We start from the raw sequence: 17,370 nt of genomic DNA, 5'->3' as shown, positions 1-17,370 counted from the left end.
ATAGCTGTGGAATCGCGAGTCGATTCGAAATGCGATTTTCCCACTCGCGACGATTCGATCCACAGGCGCGTGGAATCTGCAGGGATTCCTCTCTGCTCTGACATCGGGGTCTGTCCTCCACTCAACTGCACGGGCCGAGAGACACAGACAGACACAGGCAGAGAGACAGGCAGACAGACAGGCAGAGACACACAGAGACACACACAGACAGACAGAGCACCGCAGGGTGAGTGAGACTCGCAAAAGACCATTCAGCATCAACCATCATCACCACCATCACTATCGCCACCATCATCACCACCACCATCATCACCACCACCATCATCACCACCATCATCATCTTCACCACCATCATCATCTTCACCATCATCACCATCACCACCATCACCACCATCATCATCACACCATCACCACCACCATCACCACCACCATCACCACCACCATCATCATCACCACCATCATCATCACCATCACCACCACCACCATCATCATCATCACCATCATCACCACCATCACCACCATCATCATCACCATCATCATCACCACCATCATCATCATCACCATCATCACCATCATCACCACCATCACCACCATCACCACCATCACCACCACCATCATCACCACCATCACCACCATCACCACCACCATCATCATCACCATCATCATCACCACCATCATCATCATCACCATCATCACCACCATCACCATCATCATCACCACCATCATCACCACCATCATCACCACCATCATCATCATCATCACCACCACCATCACCAGCACCACCACCATCACCAGCACCACCATTATCACCATCACCACCATCACCCTACCACCACCACCATCACCACCACCATCACCACCACTATCGCCACCATCACCACCACCATCACCACCACCACCACCATCATCATCACCACCACCATCACCACCACCATCACCACCACCACCACCATCATCATCACCACCACCATCACCACCACCATCACCACCACCCATCACCACCACCATCACCACCACCACCATCATCATCACCACCACCATCACCACCACCATCATCACCACCACCATCACCACCACCACCATCATCACCACCACCATCACCACCACCATCACCACCACCATCACCACCACCACCACCATCATCATCACCACCACCATCACCACCACCACCATCACCACCACCACCATCACCACCACCACCACCATCACCACCACCATCACCACCACCATCACCACCACCACCACCATCATCACCACCACCATCACCACCACCATCACCACCACCACCATTGTCTCTATCAGGATGAACACTGCTGCTGTCCCGACTGAACGCTGTGTTCACGCTCACCGTGTCTCTCTCTGTGTGTGTATCTTTGTGTGTCTGTGTGTGTGTGTGTGTCTCTCTCTGTGTGTGTATCTTTGTGTGTGTGTGTGTGTCTCTGTGTGTGTGTGTCTCTCTGTGTGTGTATCTTTGTGTGTCTGTGTGTGTGTGTGTGTCTCTCTCTGTGTGTGTATCTTTGTGTGTGTGTGTGTGTCTCTCTCTGTGTGTGTATCTTTGTGTGTGTGTGTGTGTCTCTGTGTGTGTGTGTCTCTCTGTGTGTGTATCTTTGTGTGTCTGTGTGTGTGTGTCTCTCTCTGTGTGTGTATCTTTGTGTGTGTGTGTGTGTGTCTCTGTGTGTGTGTGTCTCTCTGTGTGTGTATCTTTGTGTGTCTGTGTGTGTGTGTGTGTTTCTGTGTGTGTATCTTTGTGTGTGTGTGTGTCTCTGTGTGTGTGTGTCTCTCTGTGTGTGTATCTTTGTGTGTCTGTGTGTGTGTGTGTGTCACTGAGTGTGTCTGTGTGTGTCACTGAGTGTGTGTGTGGGGAGCGGTGGTGCAGCGGTTAGCGCACTGCGCTATAAACCTGGCGACCCGGGTTCGATTCCCGCTCACGGCCAACACCAGTGGTGATGATCTGAACCGGTCCTGGGCTTCCCCTAGGTCGACTTAGCCTGAAATGAGTACCTGGTGTGGTATGTAAACATCGCCACTGGGGAGACAAAGGCGGCCGGGCGTGGTGCTAGCCACCCACCCCCTTGTGTACCGTGCCGGTCTTCATAGGTGCTCGCTAACAGCACTTGCCCCTACAGTCTGTTAAGGCTATACGGGGGAGCTTTGTCTCTGTGCGTGTGTCTCTGTGTGTGTCTCTGTGTCTCTGTGTGTGTGTGTCTCTGTGTCTCTGTGTGTGTGTGTCTCTGTGTGCGTGTCTCTGTGTGTGTGTGTGTCTGTGTGTCTCTGTGTGTGTGTCTGTGTGTGTGTGTGTCTCTCTGTGTGTGTCTGTGTGTGTGTGTGTCTCTCTGTGTGTGTGTCTCTCTGTGTGTGTGTGTGTGTTTCTGTGTGTGTGTGTGTTTCTGTGTGTGTCTCTGTGTGTCAGTCAGGATGAACACGCTGCTATCACGGCTGAACGCGCTCTTTGCGTTCACGCTCACCGTCATGGCGAGCGTGACGCTGTGTGTGTCTCACTCTGTGTGTGTGTGTCTCACTCTGTGTGTGTGTGTCTCTCTGTGTCTCTGTGTGTGTCAGGATGAACACCCTGTTGTCCCGCCTGAACGCGCTCTTTGCGTTCACGCTCACCGTCATGGCGAGCGTGACGCTGCTCTGCTTCGCCAGCACCGCCTACCGCCAGCAGCAGCCGCTGCCCCAGCCGCTCGGCATCGCCATCACGTCCGTTCTCGTGTGAGTACCACCAACACCACCAACACCATCACCATCAACACCACCACCACCAACAACAACAACACCACCACCATCAGCATCATCATCACCACCACCAACACCATCAACACCACCACCACCAACAACAACAACACCACCACCATCAGCATCATCATCACCACCACCAACACCATCAACACCACCAACACCACCATCAGCATCATCATCACCACCACCAACACCACCAACACCACCACCACCAACACCACCACCAACACCACCACCAACACCATCATCATCAACACCAACATCACCACCAACACCACCACCACAACACCACCACCAACACCATCATCATCAACACCAACATCACCACCAACACCACCACCACCACCAACACCACCAACACCACCACCAACACCACCACCAACACCATCATCATCAACACCAACATCAGCATCATCATCACCACCACCAACACCGCCACCAACACCACCACCAACACCAACACCACCACCAACACCAACATCACCACCAACACCACCACCAACACCACCACCACCACCAACACCACCACCAACACCAACACCGCCACCAACACCACCACCAACACCATCATCATCAACACCAACATCAGCATCATCATCACCACCACCAACACCACCACCAACACCAACATCACCACCAACACCACCACCAACACCACCACCACCACCAACACCACCACCAACACCAACACCGCCACCACCACACCACCACACCACCACCACCACCACCAACACCACCACCACCACCACACCACCACCAACACCACCACCAACACCACCACCACACCACCACCACACACACACCAACACACCACCAACACCACCAACCACACCAACACCACCACCAACACCACCACCAACACCACCACCAACACCATCATCATCAACACCAACATCACCACCAACACCACCACACCACCAACACCACCACCACCAACACCACCACCAACACCATCACCATCAACACCACCACCACAACAACAACAACACCACCACCATCAGCATCATCATCACCACCACCAACACCATCAACACCACCAACACCACCATCAGCATCATCATCACCACCACCAACACCACCACCAACACCACCACCAACACCATCATCATCAACACCAACATCACCACCAACACCACCACCACCACCAACACCACCAACACCACCACCAACACCACCACCAACACCACCACCAACACCACCACCAACACCACCACCAACACCAACATCACCACCAACACCACCACCAACACCACCACCAACACCACCACCAACACCACCACCAACACCACCACCAACACCAACATCACCACCAACACCACCACCAACACCGCCACCAACACCACCACCAACACCACCACCAACACCATCATCATCAACACCAACATCACCACCAACACCACCACCACCACCAACACCACCAACACCACCACCAACACCACCACCAACACCACCACCAACACCACCACCAACACCACCACCAACACCATCATCATCAACACCAACATCACCACCAACACCACCACCACCAACACCACCACCAACACCACCACCACCAACACCATCATCATCAACACCAACATCACCACCAACACCACCAACACCACCACCAACACCATCAACACCACCAACAACAACACTATATAGTGATGGAACAGCGGATGCGGGCCCATGACCTTGACACTAAGGACCTACTCATTGAGATTATCTGTCCACTGACCATCGGCTTGTCATCGGTAAGATGCTTGGTCTCAGCTAGCTGAAGAAAGTTGCAAGCGAGAATTTCATGGCTGAGGTTCAGGATTGTGGTTCATGCAGCTGTAATCGCTGCCACTCCCACGATTTACAACATCCCATGTCGGTGAATGATGAAGAGGCTTGCCGCAGCTTTCGCTGAGAGGTTCGGAGAACCATGCGGTGCAGCAATGATGATGAGTGGTGGCCGCGGGTTGCTGAGAAGATAGTCTTTCTCGGTAGCATGCGATCAGAAATCTCTCGAATCCCATCAAAAAAGTAACTTGGGGGAAAGAATGGTGTTCCGTTATCCAATCTCAATGAACTGGTTTGCAGATTTCGATTTAAAGCTTTCGTAACTGCAGGGATTCATCTTCTTGGTTCTTTCGAAGAACAGGTCTGTCGAGAAGACAGACCTGTTCTTCACCTGAGGATGGCTGCTTGCGTTGTGGCCGAAACGTGAGAATTATTTTATTATGTTTTATTTTTATTATTTCCCTTCTACGTCACTTTACCGAAAGAACCAAGAAGATGGTTTGCAGATGTGCTGAGCATTTCTGTGTGGTCTTGGGGGGAGGGCAAAGTGAGGATGACCCTGCTAAGGTTGCGGTGCCTCAAATGTTGGAAGTAGCAGTCGCCTCCTGTGAGTGGCTGGCTGAGGTGCCATTTGTTGAGGAAGTACGGAAGGCGATTCAGAGTCTGAAACCAGGAAAAGCGCCACGCAGATGATCTCCCGAGTGAGCTGCTGAGGTAGGGTGGCCTTTGTGTGCGGGTTGCGCTATGTGACATCATCACAACTATAGTAGTAGGTTTTTACCCTTTAAACTGGTACAAAACTGACACCTTTATACAAGGCATCATGTTTGCAATAACCACAACTTCATGCTCCATCCGTCTGCTACAGCAGAGATGGCAAACAGCTGTTGTTGGTGTGTGAGTGAGTGAGCTGCATGTGCCTGGCCTGGCACAAGCGTCCTCCAACAACAACGGAGGGCGGAGGAGTGACGCTCACAAGAACGAGCGGAGCGCCGGGTGGCTACAGCACAGCAAGTTGGCACAGTAGGGGGCACAGGTGGTGCATCAGCCAGTCATCTCGGTCAGTCAATGCATGGCACCTGCAGGGTCTGCCTTGTGACCTGTCAGCAAGCCTTCGACACTTCACGTGGTCTCAGAGTGCACCTGGCCTGGCACAAGCGTCGTCGTGACGTCACCGCCACTTAGTGGCGAATGGCGGTTGTTGTTGTTGTTGAGCTGCATGTGTAGCGGTTAGCGCGCTCCGCTATGAATCCGGAGACCCAAGTTCCATTCCCACTCACGGCCAACACCAGGGACGATCATCCTGAACCAGTCGTGGGCCTCCCCGAGGTCGCCTCAGCCTCAAATGAGTACCTGACGCTGTGTGTAGTCAGCGTCGCCACTGGGGAGGCGAGGTCGGCCTTGTGCCGTGCTGCGCGCTAACAGCACTTGCCCCTACAGTCTGTAGAGGCTACACGGGGGATCTTTGTGTGAGCTGTGCGTGTGAGCTGTGCGTGTGAACGGAGCCATATGTTGTGATGTTACTTGGATAGCCTTGGGTAGGCAGCGTCACCGCTCTAGAGACAGTCAAACACACAGTCCCCCCAACCTCCTGTGTACCACACAGAGACACTTAGAGAGACAAAGATCCCCCGTGTAGCCTTAACAGACTGTTGGGGCAAGTGCTGTTAGCGAGTAGCTGCACCTATGAAGGCCGGCACGGCACACGAGGGGGTGGGTGGCCAGCACCACGCCCGGCCATCTTTGTCTCACTAGTGGCGATGTTTACACACCGTACCAGCTCCACATTTGAGGCCGAGTCGACCTGGGGGAGGCCCACGACCAGTTGAGATAATACAGAGAGACCCACACAGTGACACACACAACAACAACAACCGCCATTCGCCACTAAGTGGCGCTGACGTCACCACGACGCTTGTGCCAGGCCATGTGCACCTTGAGGCCACGTGAAGTGTCGAACGGACGCTGGCAGGAGGTCACGGGGCAGACCCAGGTGCCACGGGTCGACTGACTGAGATGACCGAGATGACTGGTTGATGCACCACCTGTGCCCCCTACTGTGCCAACTTGCTGTGCTTTAGCCACCCGGCGCTCCGCTCGTTGTTGTGAGCGTCTCTCCTCCGCCCTCCGTTGTTGCTGGAGGGCGACTGCCTCCAACTGCCCAGTAGCGTCCTTCACGAGCCTCCGCCACAGAGGCCGATCTTGACACCGCTGGTACCAGTCATCGGCAAGTCCACTCAGCTCCACGTCCTCCTGTACCACATCACTCCATCTCTTCTCTAGCCCGTGCCGCGCCCGTTTAGCCGCCTCGATCCGGCCGAACAAAAGCTGTTTAGGCATGCGGTGGCTGGGCATGCGGGCTACATGACCCAGCCAACGCAGCCTTGCCTAATACAGAGAGACCCAGACAGAGACACAGACTCACTCGCGCAGAACACGCAAACTCCAAATCTACAGACAGCAATGCATCGACGTCGTCAGGTTCTGGGATTGAACCCACAACCTCCTCGCATGCCTGGGCGGAGGAGGTGTAACATTCTGGATTTGAAGCTTTCGTGACTGCAAGGATTTATATTCTTAGGTTTTTTTTCGGTAAAGTCACGTAGGTAAAAAATTAAAATTAATAAAAATCACGACGTTTCGGAGGCAACACAAGCTTCCGTCTTCAGGTGGAACCGTCACAGCACGATTGCTGTATCAAGTAAAGAGAAATTCCAAGAAACAGTCCTTGTATATATACTGGTTGAGGGTGGGGGGAGCCAAGGTAGGCCCTGAATATTATTATTGTGAGGTTCGGTGCGGCTGAAGCACGCTGTTAGGAATGAGCCTTTGTTGTGTAGACTAGGTGAGGCTGATGTAAAGGTGTAAAAGGGACTGAGCCTTTTGTTATGTAGAGGTGATGCGGCTGAAATCGCTGCCAGGAAATGAGCCTTTGTTGTGTATGTAAAGTAGTAACTCGGCAGGAGACGACTTCACGGGTAGCACACTCTTTATTTTCACCAACTTGTAGTTACACGGATGACTAACACTCTACTTCGTTACACGGGTGACCAACACCCACTTAGCTACACGGGTGACGGACACCCACTCAGCTACGACTTCGTTACACGGGTGACCAACACCCACTTAGCTACACGGGTGACCCACACCCACTCAGCTACACGGGTGACCCACACCCACTCAGCTACTCGGGTGACTAACACCCACTCAGCTACACGGGTGACTAACACCCACTCAGCTACACGGGCGACTAACACCCACTCAGCTACACGGGTGACTAACACCCGTAGCCGTCCGGGACACACCCAGCCGGGGTGCCCGTCTCGGCTCTGGGTACCACCGTCCCGACCCACACGGGCGTCGGACTACGGTCCCCCCAGTCTCGGCTCCGAGCCACACAGGGCCCCTATCTCCTCCACCCCGTCTTCGGTCTTCAACTGGTTAACACTGACCACGAGTGCTCTCGCGCGTCCCCCTTTATACCCCTCCTGCGGACGTCGCTGAGAGTACCCACTTATCTGACCAATCACTGCGCACTCGCTACGATCCTCTCTTCCCAGCTTGTGTGAGCGCGCCTCACCACCGGCGCGCGCGTCCATGCCACGCCCACACTGCGTGCCCAACCCCGCGCCCCGTGATCCATCACTGCCGGCGCACGTCAATACTACCACTACATGTAGACTAGGTGCGGACCTACGTGACTTTACCGAAAAAACCTACGAATACGAGGTGTCACATCCCATTGGCTGCCTGCGTGTCAGCGGTGGCGGGGTGGGGAAGGGGGGGGGGGTGATGGGAGGGTCGGGGATCTTTGTCTTGACCTTCGACCTTCGCGTGTGCGGCGCGCAGGAAGAACGTGGAGGACTTCACGGGGCCGCGGGACAAGAGCGACCTCGGCTTCGTCACCTTCGACCTGAAGGCCGATATCCTTGTCCCGCTCGCCCGCCCAGCCCGCCCAGCCCGCCCAGCCCGCCCCACCCAGCCCGCCCAGCCCGCCCGCCGTACACTCACTGACGACCTCGTGGTGACCGTCGGCGGTTGAGGGGCTGCGAAAAGAGTTAATGTCGTAGCTCAAAAGGACGAGAAGTGGTGTGTGCGTGTGTGTGTGTGTGCGTGTGTGTGTGCGTGCGTGTGTGTGTGCGCGTGTGTGTGTGTGCGTGTGTATATGTGCGTGCGTGTGTATATGCGTGCGTGTGTGTGTGTATGTGCGTGCGTGTGTGTGTGCGTGTGTGTGCGTGTGTGTATGTGTGTGTGTGTGCGTGTGTGTGTGTGTGTGCGTGTGTATATGCGTGCGTGTGTGTATGTGCGTGCGTGTGTGTGTGTATGTGCGTGCGTGTGTGTATGTGTGTGTGTGTGCGTGTGTGTGTGTGTGTGCGTGTGTATATGCGTGCGTGTGTGTATGTGCGTGCGTGTGTGTGTGCGGCGTTCACCGGGGAGGGGATCCCGGCCGGGATCGTCGTCTTCGCTCGCTCCTTGACCCGCCGCTCGCTCCTTGACCCACCGCTCGCTCCCACAGCTGCAGCCGCTCTTCAACTGGAACGTGAAGCAGCTGTTCCTGTACGTGACGGCCGAGTACACCACGGCGGCCAACGTGAGTGGGCACGGGGGGGGGGGGTCCTTTAGCGTAGACTTCAGCAGGCGGTCAACGTGAGTGGGCACGGGAGGTGGGTGCTGCGTGTGTGTACGTGATGTGTTTATGTGTGTGTGTGTGTGTACGTGGTGTATGTGTGTGTACGTGTGTCTATGTATGTGTGTATGTGTGTGTAGGCAGTGAACCAGGTGGTGCTGTGGGACCGCATCGTGCTGCGTGTGTGTACGTGTGTGTGTATATGTGTGTGTGTATGTGTGTATGTGTGTGTCTATGTGTGTGTGTCTATGTGTGTATGTGTGTGTGTACGTGGTGTATGTGTGTGTGTACGTGGTGTATGTGTATGTGTGTATGTGTGTGTAGGCAGTGAACCAGGTGGTGCTGTGGGACCGCATCGTGCTGCGGGGTGAGAATGCCTCGCTGCACTACCACAGCCTGCGCTCCAAGTACTTCTTCTTTGACGACGGCAACGGCCTGCGGTGAGAACTACCTCCTCCTCCTCCTCCTCCTCCTCACCACCACCACCTTCTCACCACCCTCCTCACCACCACCTCACCACCCTCCTCACCACCACCACCACCTCACCACCACCTCACCACCACCACCACCTCACCACCACCACCTTACCACCACTCTCCTCACCACCACCTGTTCACCACTCTCCTCACCACCACCACCTGCTCACCATCTCACCACCACCTCCTCACCACCTGCTCACCACCCTCCTCATCACTTCGTCCTTACCGCGTCATTAACCACCTCCTCACCACGTCACCCTCTGTAACTGTGTGCCTCTCTCTAGGGGTAACCCCAAGGTGTCTCTGTGTCTGTCTCTCTGTGTCTCTCTGTGTCTCTCTGTGTCTCTGTGTGTATCTGTGTGTCTCTCTGTGTGTCTGTCTTTCTCTGTGTGTCTCTGTGTGTCTCTGTGTGTCTCTCTGTGTCTCTGTGTGTGTCTCTGTGTGTGTGTGTGTGTCTGTGTGTGTAGGGGTAACCCCAAGGTGTCTCTGTGTGTGTGTGTGTGTCTCTCTCTGTGTGTGTCTCTCTAGGGGTAACCCCAAGGTGTCTCTGTGTCTGTCTCTCTGTGTCTCTCTGTGTCTCTCTGTGTCTCTGTGTGTATCTGTGTGTCTCTCTGTGTGTCTGTCTTTCTCTGTGTGTCTCTGTGTGTCTCTGTGTGTCTCTCTGTGTCTCTGTGTGTGTCTCTGTGTGTGTGTGTGTCTGTGTGTGTAGGGGTAACCCCAAGGTGTCTCTGTGTGTGTGTGTGTGTCTCTCTCTGTGTGTGTCTCTCTAGGGGTAACCCCAAGGTGTCTCTGTGTGTGTGTGTGTCTCTCTGTGTGTAGGGGTAACCCCAGGGTGTCTGTGTGTCTCTGTGTGTGTCTCTCTAGGGGTAACCCCAGTGTGTGTGTGTGTCTAGGGGTAACCCCAGGGTGTCTCTGTGTGTGTCTGTCTGTGTGTGTGTAGGGGTAACCCCAGTGTGTCTCTGTGCATCTAGGGGTAACCCCAGGGTGTCTCTCTGTCTCTAGGGGTAACCCCAAGGTGTCTCTGTGTGTGTGTCTCTGTGTGTCTCTGTGTGTGTGTGTCTCTGTAGGGGTAACCCCAAGGTGTCTCTGTGTGTGTGTGTCTCTGTGTGTGTGTGTGTGTGTAGGGGTAACCCCAAGGTGTCTCTGTCTCTGTCTGTGTCTCTCTAGGGGTAACCACAAGGTGTCTGTGTGTGTGTAGGGGTAACCCCAGTGTGTGTGTGTGTGTGTCTCTAGGGGTAACCCCAGTGTGTGTGTGTCTCTCTAGAGGTAACCCCAGTGTGTGTGTGTGTCTCTCTAGGGGTAACCCCAGGGTGTCTCTGTGTGTGTGTCTCTCTAGGGGTAACCCCAAGGTGTGTCTGTGTCTCTCTCGGGGTAACCCCAAGGTGTCTCTGTGTGTGTGTCTCTGTGTGTCTCTGTGTGTCTCTGTGTGTGTGTGTGTGTCTCTCTAGGGGTAACCCCAGTGTGTCTCTCTGTGTGCGTGTCTCTAGGGGTAACCCCAAGGTGTCTCTGTCCCTCTCGTGGAACGTGATCCCCAACGCCGGGGTTCTGCCGCTGCTGTCGGGCACTGGGGCCTCGTCGGTGCGATTCCCAGACAGCTACGAGACCACCAAGACCTACTGAGCCACAAGATACTCACCACGCTCACCACCACTCGCCACACACAAAGACCCACAGACTCATCACACAGAGACCCACAGACTCATCACACAGAGACCCACAGACTCACCACACAGAGACCCACAGACTCACCACACGGAGACCCGCAGACTCACACAGAGACCCGCAGACTCGCATGGAAACCTATAGACTCATCACACAGAGACCCACAGACTCACCACACGGAGACCCGCAGACTCACACAGAGACCCGCAGACTCGCATGGAAACCTATAGACTCATCACACAGAGACCCACAGACTCACCACACGGAGAGCCACAGACAGAGACCCGCAGACTCACACAGAGACCCGCAGACTCACACAGAGACCCACAGACTCACACAGAGACCCACAGACTCACACAGAGACCCACAGACTCACACAGAGACCCACAGACTCACACAGAGACCCACAGACTCACACAGAGACCCACAGACTCGCTACACGGAGAGCCACAGACTCACCACACGGAGACCCGCAGACTCACACAGAGACCCACACAGAGACCCACAGACTCACACAGAGACCCACAGACTCACACAGAGACCCACAGACTCACCACACGGAGAGCCACAGACTCACAGAGACCCGCAGACTCACACAGAGACCCACAGACTTACACAGAGACCCACAGACTCACCACACGGAGAGCCACAGACTCACCACACAGAGACCCACAGACTCACCACAGAGACCCGCAGACTCACCACACAGAGACCCACAGACTCACCACACAGAGACCCGCAGACTCACCACACAGAGACCCGCAGACTCACCACACAGAGACCCACAGACTCACCACACAGATACCTGCAGACTCACCACACAGAGACCCACAGACTCACACAGAGACCCACAGACTCACACAGAGGCCCGCAAACTCACACAGAGACCCACAGACACACAGAGACCCGCAGACTCACACAGAGACCCACAGACTCACCACACAGAAAGCCACAGACTCACAGAGACCCACAGACACACAGAGACCCACAGACTCGCACAGAGACCCACAGACTCACCACACGGAGAGCCACAGACACACAGAGACCAACAGAAATAACACGAACACAGATTATTGGGTGATAGTGACGTTGGCAGCAGTGCATGAAGCACATTTTTCAAAAAAAAGAACTCAACTCTTCCGTCAGTAGCGCTGTGCTGTGCACGCGGACTTCAAATTAAATATCTATTCACGAGGCAACGTTTCTAGCAATAGCCAGCGATCTAAAACTAAACTACGCTTGGCATCACACACAGCAGGCTTTCAAAACCCAATATTATCCACGAGAGAGGTTTTTGGTTGGTGAGATCGCGTTAATATGTGTCGTTAAATACGCCACCACCACCCAGATTTGCACGGTCGTAAGCGCGCAAGCAAGCAAGCAAGTGAACTTAATATAAAGGATTTAAATAAAAAACGACCGAAAGATTTGCACGGTCGTAAGCGCGCAAGCAAGCAAGCGAGCAAACTTAATATAAAGGATTTTTAAAAAATCGATCTGCAGTGGCGTCGTCATCGTAGTAAACCAGACACTGGGCCGTCCATTGTATTTGAATGCCGCACGAACTGGCGGTTGTGGTGTTATCGGCGGATGTGTTGAGTTCCATTTTTTTAGAATAAGTAAGCGAATAGAAACGTGGAACAACGAAAAAACTGCTGCGTCCGGGGAGAAATCAAAAGCGCGCACACGCACACGTCAACAAGTGTTGAAATAAAAATACATTTCCTCCGTAAGGAAAGTTTTGAGAGCTGTGACAAGTACTCTGTGTGTGTGTGTGTCGTCGTGTTACGGGAATGGATCTAACGAGGTGGGAACGCGATGGAATAAGAGAGCCTCATCAATGGCTATGAAATCGGTAAAGTGACAACTGACAAACGTGTGTGTTTGTGTGTATGTTGAGCTTATTCTTGGTGCTTTCGGTAAAGTCACTACGTAGAAGGGAAATATTAAAATAATAAAAATAAAACAATAAAATAATTCTCACGACGTTTCGGCCACAACGCAAGCAGCCGTCCTCAGGTTAAGAACAGGTCTGTCGGGAAGACATCGTCATTCACATCATCAACATCATCATCAACATCAACATCATCATCTACATCATCAACAACATCATCAACATCATCATCTACATCATCAACATCATCTTTTTTTTTCGGATTTAAAGCTTTCGTGACTGCAGGGATTCATCTTCTTTGTTCTTTCGGTAAAGTCGCGTAGAAGGGAAATAATAAAATAATAAAAAATAAAACATAATAAAATACAATTCTCACGACGTTTCGGCCACAACGCAAGCAGCCGTCCTCAGATGTCAGCCTGTACAGCCACCAGCCTATACAGACAGTCCCCGAGTTACGCCAATAGTCCCCGAGTTACGATGACTGTCCCCCGAGTTACGGTTTTAATCCCCGAGTTCCGATGCCAGCCCCCCGACTTACGCCTGTAGTCCCCGAGTTATGATGTTTGTCCCCGAGTTACGTTTGTTGTCCCCGAGTAACGACGGTAGTCCCCGAGTTACAGTTGTAGCCCCGAGTTACGATGGTAGTCCCCGAGTTACGGTCGAAGTTCCCGAGGAACGATGGCAGTCCTCGAGTTGCGACGGTAGTCCCCGAGTTACAACGCTAATCCCCGAGTTACGACGATAGTCCACAAGTTACGACAATCCCCGAGTTACGATGTTAGTCCCCGAGTTGCGACGCTAACACCCGAGTTACGTCGGTAGTCCCCAAGTTACGATGGCAGTCCCCGAGTTACGACGGTAGTCCCCGAGTTACAGTTGTAGTCCCCGAGTAACGACGGTAGTCCCTGAGTTACGGTTGAAGTTCTCGAGTAACGATGACAGTCCCCGAGTTACGTCGGTAGTCCCCGAGTTACGACACTAACACCCGAGTTACGTCGGTAGTCCCCAAGTTACGACGGTAGTCCCCGAGTTACGACTGCAGTCCCCGAGTTACGACGATAGTCCCCGAGTTACGATGGCGGTCCCCGAGTCACGGTTATAGTCCCCGAGTTACGATGGTGGTCCTCGAGTTACGACGGTAGTCCCCAAGTTACGATGGTAGTCCCCGAGTAACGATAGTAGTCCCCGAGTCACGATGCTAGTCACCGAGTTACAACGGTGGTCCCCGAGTTACGACGTAGTCCCCGAGTTACGATGGTTGTCCCCGAGTAACGCTGCCAGTCCTCGAGTTACGATGTTAGTCCCCTAGTAACAATGGTAAGCCCTGGAGTCACGATGGTAGTCCCCGAGTTACGATATTAATCCCCGAGTTACGGCTGCAGTCCTCGAGCTACGACGGTGGTCCTCGAGTTACGGCGATAGTCCCCGAGTTACGACGATAGTCACCGAGTTACGACGATAGACACCGAGTTACGATGGTAGTCCTCGAGTTACGACGGTCCGACGATATTTCAATCTTACGATGTTGATAGCGATACGACAAAATTGCCATCAACATTCTAACATCGTTCAAGTGTGCAGACGACGGACATAATTTCCGTGAGTCCAGTACAATGTGATGAGACGTTACGATTTCATTTTAAGGTTACCACGATACGTCCAATGCACACACACACACAGCGTTATACACCCCAACCCGCCCCTCGCCCCGCCCCTCTCCCCCCGCGTTTCCGACCGCAACGAACTCGGCTCCAGAGAGGGGTGGTGAGGGGTGAGGGGTGAAGGGTGAGGGGTGAGGGGTGAGGGGGTGAGGGGTGAGGAGTTCAGGGGTGAGGAGGTGAGGGGTGAGGGGTGAGGAGGTGAGGGGTGAGAGGTGAGGGGTGAGGGGTGAGGAGTTGAGGGGTGAGAGGTGAGGGGTGAGAGGTGAAGAGGTGAGGGGGTGAGGGGTGAGGGGTGAGGAGTTGAGGGGTGAGAGGTGAGGAGGTGAGGGGTGAGGAGTTGAGGGGTGAGGGGGTGAGGGGTGAAGGGTGATAGGTGAAGAGGTGAGGGGGTGAGGGGTGAGGGGTGAGAGGTGAAGAGGTGAAGGGTGAGGGGTGAGGAGGTGAGGGGTGAGGAGTTCAGGGGTGAGGGGTGAGGAGGTGAAGGGTGAGGGGTGAAGGGGTGAGGGGTGAAGGGGTGAGGGGTGAGGAGGTGAAGGGTGAGGGGTGAAGAGGGTGAGGTGAGGAGGGTATGGGGGTAGGGGGGGTGGGGTTAGATGAGGTGAGGGGGGTGAAGGGAGTGGGGTTCTATGGGTGAGGGAGGTGAGAGGTGGGGGTGAGGTGGGGGTGAGGGGAGGTTCTATGGGGTGAGGGGGAGTGATGGGGGGGTGATGGGGGGGGTGAGGGGAGGTTCTATGGGGTGAGGGGGGAGGGGTGAGGGGGGGTGATGGGGGGGGGGTCTATGGGGTGAGGGGGAGTGATGGGGGGGTGATGGGGGGGGGGTGAAGGGTAGTGGGGTTCTATGGGGTGAGGGAGGTGAGAGGTGGGGGTGAGGGAGGGGTGAGAGGGGGGGTTCTATGGGGTGAGGGGGGAGGGGTGAGGGGGGGTGGAGTGTCTGAGTGAGCGAGTTGCAACAGCGACTCGTTGAGTTCCCCACGCGTCTCACACCGCGTCCCACACGGCCTCTCTGTCTCCCTGTCTCCCTGTGTCTCTCTGTGTCTGTCTCCCTGTGTCTCTCTGTGTCTGTCTCCCTGTGTCTCACACGGGCTCTCTGTCTCCCTGTGTCTGTCTGTGTCTGTCTCCCTGTGTCTCACACGGGCTCTGTCTCCCCGTGTCTCCCTGTGTATCCCTGTCTCCCTGTGTCTCCCTGTCTCCCTGTCTCCCCGTGTCTCCCTGTGTCTCACACGGGCTCTGTCTCCCCGTGTCTCCCCGTGTCTCCCTGTCTCCCCGTGTCTCCCTGTGTCTCACACGGGCTCTGTCTCCCCGTGTCTCCCTGTGTCTCCCTGTCTCCCCGTGTCTCCCCGTGTCTCCCTGTCTCCCCGTGTCTCCCTGTCTCCCCGTGTCTCCCTGTGTCTCCCCGTGTCTCCACCAGCAGCAGCAGCATCACGATGAGTGACGAGTTGATGAGCGGCTGGCTACGCAAATCTCCCTCCGAGAAGAAACTCTGCCGCGCCGTGAGTGACACCACGACCCGCATTTACGTCGCCTCAAACCCACATTCACGTCGCCTGAAACTCGCATTCACGTCGCCTGAAACTCGCATTCACGTCGCCTCAAACCCACATTCACGTCGCTTCAAACCCACATTCACGTCGCCTCTAACCCGCATTCACGTCGCCTCAAACTCGTATTCACGTCGCCTCAAACTCGTATTCACGTCGCCTCAAACCCACATTCACGTCGCTTCAAACCCGCATTCACGTCGCCTCAAACCCGCATTTACGTCGCCTCAAACCCGCATTTACGTCGCCTCAAACCCGCATTCACGTCGCCTGAAACCCGCATTCACGTCGCCTTAAACCCGCATTTACGTCGCATCAAACCCGCATTTACGTCGCCTTAAACCCACATTTACGTCGCTTCAAACCCACATTCACGTCGCCTCGAACCCGCATTTACTAGTACAGCACTAATGTGTAGTGTGTAGTGTAGTGTAGTGTGTAGTGTATAGTGTAGTGTATAGTGTATAGTAGTGTAGTGTATAGTGTAGTGTGTAGTATAGTAGTGTATAGTGTAGTGTATAGTGTAGTGTAGTGGTGTATAGTGTAGTGTATAGTGTAGTGTGTAGTATAGTAGTGTATAGTGTAGTGTATAGTGTAGTGTAGTGTGTAGTGTATAGTGTAGTGCATCGTCTAGTGTGTAGTGTAGTGTATGGTGTAGTGTATAGTGTAGTGCATCGTCTAGTGTGTAGTGTATAGTGTAGTGTATAGTGTAGTGGTGTGGTCTGGGACTGTTGTTGTTGTTGTCTTGGTGTGTGGTCTAAGACTGTTGTTGTTGTATTGGTGTGGTGTCTGTGTGTCTGTGTGAGTGAGTCTGTGTCTATGCCTGTCTTTGTTGTTGTGTTCGTGTGGTGTCTGTGTGTCTGTGTGAGTGAGTCTGTGTCTATGCCTGTCTTTGTTGTTGTGTTGGTGTGGTGTCTGTGCGTCTTTGTGAGTGAGTCTGTGTCTATGCCTGTCTTTGTTGTTGTGTTGGTGTGGTGTCTGTGCGTCTTTGTGAGTGAGT

The 17,370-nt window shown here is 54.1% G+C and overlaps 1 protein-coding gene across 2 annotated transcripts; it reads left to right on the top strand.

Annotated features, from left to right (window-relative positions):
* Nucleotides 1–38: 38 nt before the first annotated feature.
* LOC133339629 (signal peptidase complex subunit 3-like) lies at nt 39–12,214 on the top strand. Of its 2 annotated transcripts, none has more exons than XM_061547776.1 (6): nt 39–226; nt 2,560–2,712; nt 8,356–8,430; nt 9,022–9,097; nt 9,458–9,573; nt 11,100–12,214. In XM_061547776.1, exons 2-6 carry the CDS (start codon nt 2,561–2,563, stop codon nt 11,230–11,232), a joined length of 552 nt encoding a protein of 183 aa, XP_061403760.1. In that variant the 5' UTR covers nt 39–226; nt 2,560; the 3' UTR covers nt 11,233–12,214. The 2 variants fall into 2 exon arrangements, with proteins under 2 accessions (XP_061403760.1, XP_061403761.1); XM_061547777.1 differs by having other exon boundaries at nt 39–230.
* Nucleotides 12,215–17,370: the final 5,156 nt, after the last annotated feature.

This window comes from Lethenteron reissneri, unplaced genomic scaffold (assembly GCF_015708825.2).
Source record: "Lethenteron reissneri isolate LAM-NWPU_2019-01 unplaced genomic scaffold, ASM1570882v1 scaffold_1937, whole genome shotgun sequence".
Classification (NCBI taxonomy): Eukaryota; Metazoa; Chordata; class Hyperoartia; order Petromyzontiformes; family Petromyzontidae; genus Lethenteron; species Lethenteron reissneri.
The sequence above is the reverse complement of the archived record's forward strand: the minus strand, read 5'-3'. Positions and strand labels throughout refer to the sequence as shown.

Bases quoted from the DNA above. Each gene is read 5' to 3' on its own strand.
- LOC133339629 (XM_061547776.1), top strand. From the start codon at position 2,561: ATGAACACCCTGTTGTCCCGCCTGAACGCGCTCTTTGCGTTCACGCTC. The intron at 9,098-9,457 runs GTGAGTGGGCAC...ATGTGTGTGTAG, and splicing joins AGTACACCACGGCGGCCAAC to GCAGTGAACCAGGTGGTGCT. The intron at 9,574-11,099 runs GTGAGAACTACC...GCGTGTCTCTAG, and splicing joins GACGACGGCAACGGCCTGCG to GGGTAACCCCAAGGTGTCTC.